The following is an 11,116-nucleotide window of genomic DNA, read 5'->3' on the forward strand; positions in this document are numbered from 1 at the left end:
TTTCTGTTTTTTTTTTTCTCTTTAATATTCATATTGATTAAAACTTTTACAATATTTCCATTAATAAATAAATCCTTAGTTTAAATAACGAATTAACGTTTTGGTAGAGAGTTAGTGGGGAGGATATTTTTAATATTCTTTCCGAAGAATGGACATTGATATGTCCAAAGCTCCGCCATTTATGTAGATGCATAGCAATATGATTATTATCTATAGTTATTATATTACAAATGCTTTTTCATATCATATACAGTTCAATAATTATTTTCTTAGTCTATATTATGTAAATTCATCTATAATTTTGCTGTATTGTAAGCTATTGTATATAAGTGTATAAGCCAGTATATATTGTAATCTACATAAATAAAGTACTCAATCAATCAATCATCATCTAATGCTATACTATGAATCTCTACAATGATCTAAGTTCTTTCACATTTTTTATCTGCAATATCACACAAGCATTTCCAAATTCATCGGAATTTTTACAACAGATAATGCTGAATCATTTGTACAATCATAATGTAGATGTCCGCTGTCTAGAATATTGAGCAGTTCAAAATCTCAGATAAAATCAAAAAATGTACATTTTCTGTTTTTGTTAACGGTAAATCAACATCTTGACATCCTGTTGAAAATTTAATATTCTTCGCAATTGAATCAAATTCGTTAAATGAAATTGACATCAAGAGACGAGTTAATTTTTGATTTTGAAAACCCATAATACTGCATGTTAACGGCTTCCCAGATGTTTGACATGTGTCAAACGAGGGGAATAGAGAAAGATATATCTCTCTTCCTAAATTGATGAGATGCACGTGTTATAGGGGCTCGAGATATATCTCTCTTTCTAAATTGATGAGATGCACGTGTTATAGGGGCTCATGTCTGTATAAAAAAGATCATGCCACATGTGTTGTCAGGCCTAGCTCTAAGCAGCAACTAAACTAAAAATTGTGAATGGGATATTGGAATGTAAAATCATTTGAAGCAGAAAACGTTTATTTACACATTTCAGCACAACTATTCATAATTTCATCTTCATTTTTAATTAGCTTATCTATACACAAATTATGAGGACGATAATAACATAGATAGTCTCTTATGTCATTTAAATTAACCGTGCTTAGAAAAAATGTCTCTCAATTGTTTCGCCAAACTATAATTTTCAGGAGTTGATTTCCTAATTGCACTTTCACACTCATCGTACCAATCAATACAGTTTTTTAACCTCACTTCCAATTCGTTGTCGGCAGCCAACCACTTTCTCGGATCCATGTTGTTGAGCAAATGAACAAAACTAAGTGTAGGCGGGAACTATTATAGAGTAATTAAGTGGTCTTTCTTCATTAATTGTCGACAGACAACATGTACGTGCTTTATGCAGTCTCAATGCATGCAAGCAATAAACACACTGTCAATCCTTCCCATTGTAGAAGAATCCATAACGAGCAAAGTTTCTTTTCTGTGAATTCGTGTACATTGGAGCCATTTTCATACTTTGCATTCGATTGTTTTCGCACAAGAAATTATTTGTTTGATACATATTTTAAACAACAAAGAATTATAATGTTGCACAGAGAATAAAGCACAGCAAGAATGTGGTCTATTTTCCTGAATGTTACACACAGCATAACACCATGAACTAGTGAAAAAGCTGAAATCAGGTTTTGGAAAATCCTCTGGTTTTTATGAACGTTGCTATGCAATCTTCTTAAAAACTCTGCTTTCTCAGTTCCTTTTGTGAAAATTTTCTCATAACCTGCAAGGTAATCACGTATTAATGAGTCACTGTATTCTAACTCTCCATCTTCCATTTTATTTCATGATAGTGACGTTCTAACCATGTTACATCATTATACAATTTTGCACTCAATTCTGTCTTTGCAAATGGTGATTTGAATGGAACACAATATATTATTAAACTGATCAATTATGGCAAGTTCTTTCACAATAATTTGATTACAATCTTGTTTTTAACCAGTGAGATCAACCGTAGCAATTTTCATAGGCGCCTGCTTGTCCACTTCTTTATCTTCGGCGGCGGGCTCGTTGAATCCTTCTCTTCTCCCTCCCCTCCTCTTCTCGTTTCTCCTCCTCCACCTGCAGCAGTTTCGGTGTACTTGCTTCATAATAGAACTATCAAGATCGCACTGAATACCAATCAAAAATCAAATCAAAAATCAATTTATTCCAAAAAGTTTTACAAATTAAATAACATTTTACATTAATTTGTACTTAGTATATAAGGAATCCCCCTACAAGACTGCACGTCTGTGTGTAGGGGGGAGTTCAAGAACAGTCTCTATTTACAATTATTGAATAGTTACCGTAATTACAATTATGTTCATTTTCATACATTTTAAAAATAAAAAAATAATACTACTAATAGTAATAATATTAATAAGAATGAAGACTTCCAACTGTGCATGGACTGCGGTGCTTGGGGTCCAGGAAATCCAAGAAATGATGAGAAATACAAGAGAAAGAGTATTTTTTTTATAAAGGGAAGGTGAAAAAAAAAGATATATATATATATACATAATATATATATATATATATATATAATATATCTATATATATATATATATATATATATACATATACATATATGAATAGTCAAAGGAGACTGAAAAAAAAAAGACTTCATGTAATTGAAAATAAAGAATTGTAAATGAAAGTTTCAACTAATGTTTAGGTTACGGATGGTGATCACTGTGCATAACGGGATTGGAGCAATCGTTCGGCCATCTCCCAGCCAATACGGTATAGCCACCTATCCACCCTCTTCCTGTACACCAGCAAACTGAGTGTCTCCGCCTCCTTAATCTCCTCTGGGATATTCCTATATAAGACATGAGCCAGATATGAGGGATTTGTTAGTTCTGAGCCATGTGCCAGCTGTGGAATTTCAAAGTTATAATTTGATCTGAAACGCGTGGGATAGTTGTAGTTGATAATTTCTCCTAGGATTTCTGTTTTGTATTTTTTTATATAATTAATAAGATTTAATGAAAAGCTGTCTTATATTTAATACTGGAAACTCTATGAATAAAAGGATTGTTGGGTATCTATTGTCTTTTTTCAAAATTGTTATAGACCTTTGCGTAACTGCTAAAGGTTCCATAACAGTGGAGGAAGCCCCTCCCCAAGCAAGAATTCCATATTGTACGATGGATTGAACGTAGGCAAAGTATACTGTTTTGCATTGCTCTATGCTCAACACATGGCTCAGCTCTGAGAAAGCATAAAGCAATTTTCTGAGCCTTCTCTTAACACACTGAACATGTTGCACCCAACTCATCCTGCCATCCAGAATCACTCCCAGGTAAGTATACTGATCAACTCTTTCAATCCTGCCACAGTCACATTCACTAGACATTGGAGTATCACAGAATGCATTTTCAGAACTAAATGGCCTGGGTCTGTTTGATTACGTAAAACAATGGGCATAAACTTGGTTTTTGTCACATTAACCGTAAGGCAGTTATGGTCAAACCATCTTTTAATTTTTGCCAAGTCGATTGAAGCAGTTCATAGGCCTCCTCCCAAGTGCTTCCGGTAGACACTATCGCTGTGTCATCGGCAAATAGGAACAACTCGCCACCCACATCCAGTTTTGATAGATTGTTTATGTAGATCAGGAAGAGCAAAGGACCAAGAGTACTTCCCTGAACCACACCATAATCAACATACTCTTTGTCACTTTCTACATCATTTATAGAAACATACTGCAGTCTATTATTGAGGTAACTTTTAACCATTTCAATGTATTATTTTTATTCCTAATAGTTCAAGCTATTTATCAGGATTGCCCTATTAACGGTATCAAAAGCTTTTGCCAGGTCTAGAAACGTATCAGTACTTTTTTCTTAATCTTGATACTATTTGAAATGAGCCTGGTTAAATTGAAAAGTGTATCATGTGTTTTGACTTTTGAAACCCATACTGGCTGGCAGAGATCAAATTATTTTCATTTAAATATTTTGAAAGCTGTAATTTCACACATTTCTCAATTATTTTGGACAGGGTAGCTAACAAAGAAATTGGTCTGTAATTAGAGAATGTGCCTTTTGGACCTGTTTGTGAATGGGAATCACCCTTGCCGTTTTCAAAGCACAAGGGAAGAGGCCTGCGCTAATGCTTAGGTTTACAATGTGACAATAGGAATTACAAGTGAGTGAATGTTATGTTGAATTACTCTAGTGGGAATACCATTGCATCCAGGAGCCGATCGACCTTTCAAGCTCATGATGACCTTGGTCACTCCTGTCGGGAGACCGGTTGCAGCTCAAAATGGTATTCACAACATAATCATCATCTTGAACACCAGGTAGCCCCTGTGTACAATGGAATTTGCTAGATTTGTCCCTACTGTGGCAAAATATGAATTAATGTTATTGGCTATTTCTTTGGTTTTGTGAGAATCTATAATTTCACCAGTAAGAAGAATGAGCTAACCGGAAATGATTTGTTACTCTCTTTACGCCCTGAGATTTCATTATGACAGACCAAAATTTTTTGGGATTGGTGGACACTTCCTCAACTTTGTTCTTATAATAATAATATTTAGCCTGTTTTATCGCAGAGTGTAAGCTATTCCTATATTGTATGAACTCATTCTTCAAGGCATAGTTAAATGGTTGTCTGTTGAGTTTCTTTCTTAGCTTTTCGCGGTGCTGGATGGAATTAACAAGTTCTGCGCTTATCCAGGTTTTAGTTGAGTGTTTTTAGAAGACATTTTCACTTTTTGAGATTTCGATGAGATTTTTGTTGAGAGTTTCGGTGAAAAGATCTGCTGCACAGTTTGCATCATTTTGACTGATAATGTTGTCCCAGTTATGAACCGAAATTGCGTCCTGTACTCCACCCAGTCAGTTTTATTAATGAATTTAACGGAATCAGGATGTTTGGGAGTTTTTAGAGAGTGAGTTTATGGCTTGTCCAAAATATCAGAACACAAAGAATAGGACATGTTGTCTGTTCAAAGGTGAACTGATAATGAACTAATTGAGCAGAATGCACACCTTATATATGCGGTGCACAAATGACTGAACTTCTTTCACCATGCTCGTCAGAGGTGTGTACTCCATCACACGATCGCTAATCAAAACGCAATACGCGGAAGTATTTGCAGGTACTGCACTATTTAATTCCATTTCAATACGACATCTGTCGATGATTTCAAATGACTTGGTTGGTGTGAACAATCTACAACAATCAGCGGTGTTGATTCACAAAATGTTTTAAAGTCAATTTCTGTTCCGAGTTCGCTATTGATTGAATGATTATAATACGAGGGCGCGAAATCCAGGAACATGCGGTATAATACCTCCTTCTTACCTAGCAGATTTTCATATGGATAATACTCTGTTCAATATACTTTAACATTATAAATACCACAGCTATCGAAATTAGATATTGATTTTTTAATTTATTCTTACAATCAGTTTGAAATGCAATTATAACATATTTTGGACTATCAAAACTCGATGTGGTACGAACTGCCCAAGAATGGTTAAGTGAATTTTGCAAATTTGGTAATTCACAAATTTCCAATGCCGGAACCTAATTTCAGTGGAGTGTCAGCATCGAGCAGTCTCAAAATTTCAGTCTTACATGATCTTCTAAAGTTATGTAGGGCATTCTCCATTGTAGTTTTGTAATTTTCACACTAACGCTTGTTCCACTTGTAGACTCAACACAATTTAGGTCTGTCGGTGACCTCAATAAGACGAGTTCCTGTTTCAAATTTTAAATTATTCTTTGAAAATCTTCAAAAAACGGGAGGATTAATTTCAGCGGTACACAGAAAGTGAATTTATTATCCATTAGCTCATATCCTGCTCTGTCAAAACCAGCCAAGTGATATGTGTTTTTATCGAGAGTATTCTTCACTAGAATAGCTTTAATTGTGGATGTTAATCCAATCAATCTTGATTTAGAAATTTGCTGACCTGCTAATTCATATCGTATTTTGTCAAAAAGGTTGCCGATTACGTTTCTGCTTAATTTATAGTCTGCTGCAACTGGTGCATCGCCCAGGTCTGTTCCCGGTTTTGTACAGTTAACTGTTCCCTCAATCAATATGAATGATTTACAAGGTAAAGAATAGACATCTAAAGAATTTATGCTAATACGTGCCTCGTCAGAGTTTTTTATTTCCTGTCCCGAATAAACTGTATGAGTGTTAAATTGGAATTTAGTAATATCATTATAAAACTGAAGGTCTGTCTCCACATCCAGAATTTCACTAATTGCGGCGCCTCCTGACATTTCGCCAATCAACTATAAAACCCAACTTTTCTAATATTCTCGCGCTTTTAGCCGACAAAGCACGTTTGTTTTAGGTGTTGACGCTATCGCGTTCGTCTCTCTAATGACATCACGGTACATGTATTATTTGAACGTGGGTTGAAAATAAGATAACCCATTACTTTTCACGTATGTGCAACCTAATTGTAATTGTATCTCCACGGAAATCAATAAACGATCCGTTCTGGTCTGTTACCTTTACATTAATAGTTTGAATTCGATGCGTATTCGAAGGTACATAAATAATCGGTGATGGTACTTCATTTATTAAATAGCGCTAGGAACCTTTGGTAAAAATTTGTAGATTATATGTTTTTGTTTTCCGTCAGAGTAACTGCCACATGCTAAATTATACTCAACTACAATACTGTCAACGCTTGTTATGTTAACCAAATGTTTGGAATAATGCCATTTATTTGACTGCAAAACAACATTATCGAAACCAAGTATCTAAGCAATCGAATCAGAACGTGTTAAATCAATAGGCTTATCAGAATTAATTTCAATCTTCATAGTATTTGCGTTTGCACGTATAATAAGTTTATTCTTCTTCCCATCAATATTCAATTTATTCTTTAAAGATTTTATAATATCCTCAACTTCATATGCACCGGTATCCAACTCAATTAATCTATCACCATATTTGAAGCTGGAATTTGTTCCTTTGTTAATGTTTGCAATACTATTGTAACTAGAAAAATTAATCAATCCAATTTCCCATTCACGATTTTTATCCAATTCTATAATTTCTTGTAAATGTTCATAGAGGTTACTCGTGTAGATTGTAATGTAATAACAACCATCTTGTGTGTTCAGCACAAACACTTAATTACAACTGATTTGCAAGAAACAATAATGTAAGATGACCACAAAAATCGCTATTCAATGGTTGCATGTGCTCTACATTATAAAATATATTTACTCCATTTTCTTTTTTCCAATATTTGTCCAATTCGTATGGAGGTTGTAAATTTCCAATTGAATCAAAATACCAAACATTAGAGCCAACTTTCTTATATGCTACCAATGTGTGCCATCTCGCTTCCCTTGCTGAATTCACAATGGCATTCTCGTTTTTTAGAATTTTTGGGTAATGCATCTAGCATATATATGCCTCTTAGCTGAATCTGTAATAATTTCGACCAATCAATCAAATCATAATTACTCAATTCTCCTTCAATATTCATGCCTTCTTCTTCTTGTCTTCTTCCTACTCTTCTTTGTTGTTCTACGTTTTTAACTTGAGGGAATAAACTCACTCCATATGATGATGGGGGTAGGGGGTCAACTCTCCCTCCACTAGTTATTTGAGGAAAGGCTTCAAAAAATACCCTTTTCCTACAATATGCTTTTTCAACTGAGCTATAGCTTTGCGTCTAATATCATTACTATAACTTCTCCTCTCATTCTTCTTCTTCTTCTTTCTCAAAGACCCACCAAACGCCGCTTAGCTTTCATGACATTTGTAACAAGATAGCTAAGTGCTTTCTCGGCAAGGGGTGTTTGAGGATTTTTGAAAATGTCCCATGCAGCGTTTGCTAGAGCTCTGTCAGCTACCGCTCGAGTTTTATATCACTATTTGAGTATACGCTATATCATGTACCTTGCAAGCTCTATCTAATGAATTTATACCTTGATCACCTCTCTTTAACCTTTCATTAACCTTTGTTCCTGGCCCACAATACTCGTATCCCGGAATATGAATTCCTCTCCCAGGTTATCAATTACCTTATTTAAAATAGTTGATGTCACATTACCTGCCAAACCTGACACACCTTTAAAAACTCTTGCCGCTGAACTCAAGATTCCTTTACCCCGTTTCCTCAAACTCTGCTTCCTCCTACATACCATTTTTCATTACCTTTCAACTCAATGGTTGAACATTAACTGAGGTTAATTAATCAATACACCAACTTGAATTGAATCGAATTGGTTTAATTTTCAATCGAGTTGGAAATGAATTCATATGCTATTGCTATGTGCTTATAACATTGCTTGAATGATAAGAGTATTATTTCAAATAGCAAATAATCTGAAAGGTGAATGCGATTTGAAAAGGGGGGAAATGATGCTGGCATTGCGTGCCCACCCACATCTGCAGGAACACATGCCAAAAAAGATGTAGGAGCGAGCAAGCAAGGAGCCGCTGCCTCTGGCTGTACGGCTCTGTGTGTGTGTGTGTGTGGTGTGTGTGTGTGTGTGTGTGTGTGTGTGTGTGTGTGTGTAGCGGTAAAGACTACTGAGCATGCTCACAACAAACTATAAAAGACTCAGTCACCTTATTTAAATATCATTCACAACAGAGCACCTGAACTATTTCTTCTTCTGCGTGTTTCTACTATTCATTACGAACTTATCAACAATAACAACAGGTAAGAATTGAAAACATTTTTATAGAAACATATTACAATTTATTAATCTATTCATACATACATCTATACAATTCGTAACACATAGGTCGACGAATTGTATACAGATATAAAAATTGTTAAGCATTAACAATTTTTATATCCGTCCAATTGGCGACTTATGTGTTACTACCAACACATAATTTTTACAAGTTTATTAAAATGTTCAATCTTTCCCGCTTCAATGCAGGAAGCAAATCTTTGTGGCAAATACACCTCACATTTGCTTCCTCATTTTTAAATTACACGTCGACTGTGTTTATTGGTGTCCTCTTGAGCTCCAATGATGGGGGTAGGGAGTGCGCTCCTTCAACTCCCTCAGCGGGATCCACGGTTTGGGTAGAGGTTTGTTTATGAGTTGGACAAAGTCCAACTCTCCCGCACCTCCACCTCCTTCATTAACGGGACGAGTGAGGAGTTGCCGTCCATTACAGCTCGTTTCTGTTGAAAAATATTTGATTAGTGTTTATTGTTTCAGATCATACTAGAGATCAAGATCTCTACATCAGATTATCATCGAATTGTAATCATCGAATTGACATTCTCTGCATAAAGTGAGTAATATCAGTTATTGAAATAACATTGTTGCATGATTGAGTACTTTAAACAATAATTCTAATCAGTTCAAATAATATTCCTTTGCATTCTAATCACTTCAAAGAAATATTGCTAACATTGTTGCATGATCGATTACTTTAAACAATAATATCTCATAATTCAATTTCTAAGCAGTTCAAATAATATTTCCTTTGCATTCTAATCATTCCAAATAATATTTCCTTAGCATCAATTTCTATTCGGTTCAAATAATATTCCCTTTGCATTCTAATCAGTTCAAGGAAATATTGCTAACATTGTTGCATGATCGATTACTTTAAACAATAATATCTCATAATACCATTTCTAATCAGTTCAAGGAAATATTGCTAACATTGTTGCATGATCGATTACTTTGAACAATAATATCTCATAATTCAATTTCTAAGCAGTTCAAATAATATTTCCTTTGCATTTCAATCATTTCAAATAATATTTCCTTAGCATCAATTTCTATTCAGTTCAAATAATATTTCCTTTGCATTTTAATCATTTCAAATAATATTTCCTTAGCATCAATTTCTATTCGCTTCAAATAATATTCCCTTTGCATTCTAATCAGTTCAAGGAAATAACATTGTTGCATGATCGATTACTTTAAACAATAATTCCATTTCTTAGCAGTTCAAATAATATTTCCTTTGCATTCTAATCAGTTCAAATAATATCATATCAAATAATCAAAGACTCGTATGTGCACAGATTTTTTTAACAATCAATCACAGAAAAAATCTGTGCATACACAAGTTAATAATATTTGTTGAAACTAACCTTTGTTTGTGAGCAGATTGACTCCTCCTCCTCATCACCGCTAACCTCAGGCTCCTCAAACAGCAACCTCCTCTTCCCTGCTTCTGCTTGTTGTTCAGTGTTGTTAGCACCGCACGCCGCGGTGCCCAGGTAGCAGGTGGAGCCAGCCGATGAATAGGGCTGTCTCTGATGATGATCTCCCCGCCTGGTGATGCTGGATCCAGCGGAGCGGGTGCAGCAGCAGTAGCAGCAGCAGCAGCGGACGACTCAGCTGCTTTGCGCTGCCAATAGTTGAGCACGCGCTGCGGCGGGCTATCCGGCAGGACGTATGATGGAGAAGATGTTGATGGAGAACTCATCGTGAAGTGCACTCAAAGTAGACTCAGATGTAAATGATAATTTTCCTCTCATCACTCTGTTTATATAGCATACGTTTCTCTCTCTGTTCCAGGCTCATGCAAGCAAGAGCGAAGTGTGCTACAAGGCGGAAAAAATTCAAATTTCTCTCCAACAACACGTGCTCCCACATCATTATCGGTTTGTAAGTATTCTCTCTCCTATAGGACACTCGATCATTTTTCAAATAGCATCCATGTGTTAGAAGACGAAAAAAAAAATCTCATCTAGAACTCAGCATAAGAGGGTGAAAACACCTGCTATTAGCTAAAATCCCCCATGCCAACTCACTTAAACATTCTCGAATGATTTCTAATATTATTAATATTTCACAACATTTCAACATAGAGGAATAGCATTCTCGATTGATTTCTAATATTATTAAATATTTCACAACATTTCAACATAGGGGTCACTCAATCATTCTCGATTGATTTCAGTTCAGTTATTAAATATTTCATTGTTTTCACAGCATTTCTCACCTCTCAACTCGAGTTCCGAACCTCATAACCAGTTGAGCTCTCGTCGAGACAAGACAGCTGAGAGAATCAATCTGAAAGGAGTCAAAGGCGGTATCTACACCTGAGAGGAATCAATCATACCATAGACCGCTATCTACACCTGTACCATAGGCCCGCTATCTACACCTG

General features: G+C 35.3%; 1 protein-coding gene across 1 annotated transcript in view; it reads left to right on the plus strand.

Moving 5' to 3' along the window:
* LOC120352977 overlaps positions 1-4,724 on the plus strand; it is a 14,264-nt gene extending 9,540 nt beyond the window's left edge. The window contains exon 4 of the mRNA XM_039435352.1: positions 4,668-4,724. Within this exon, the coding sequence (XP_039291286.1) occupies positions 4,668-4,724 (57 nt within the window). The remainder of the gene's footprint in view (positions 1-4,667) is intronic.
* The last annotated feature ends 6,392 nt before the right edge of the window (positions 4,725-11,116 follow it).

This window comes from Nilaparvata lugens, chromosome 9 (assembly GCF_014356525.2).
Source record: "Nilaparvata lugens isolate BPH chromosome 9, ASM1435652v1, whole genome shotgun sequence".
Lineage (NCBI taxonomy): Eukaryota > Metazoa > Arthropoda > Insecta > Hemiptera > Delphacidae > Nilaparvata > Nilaparvata lugens.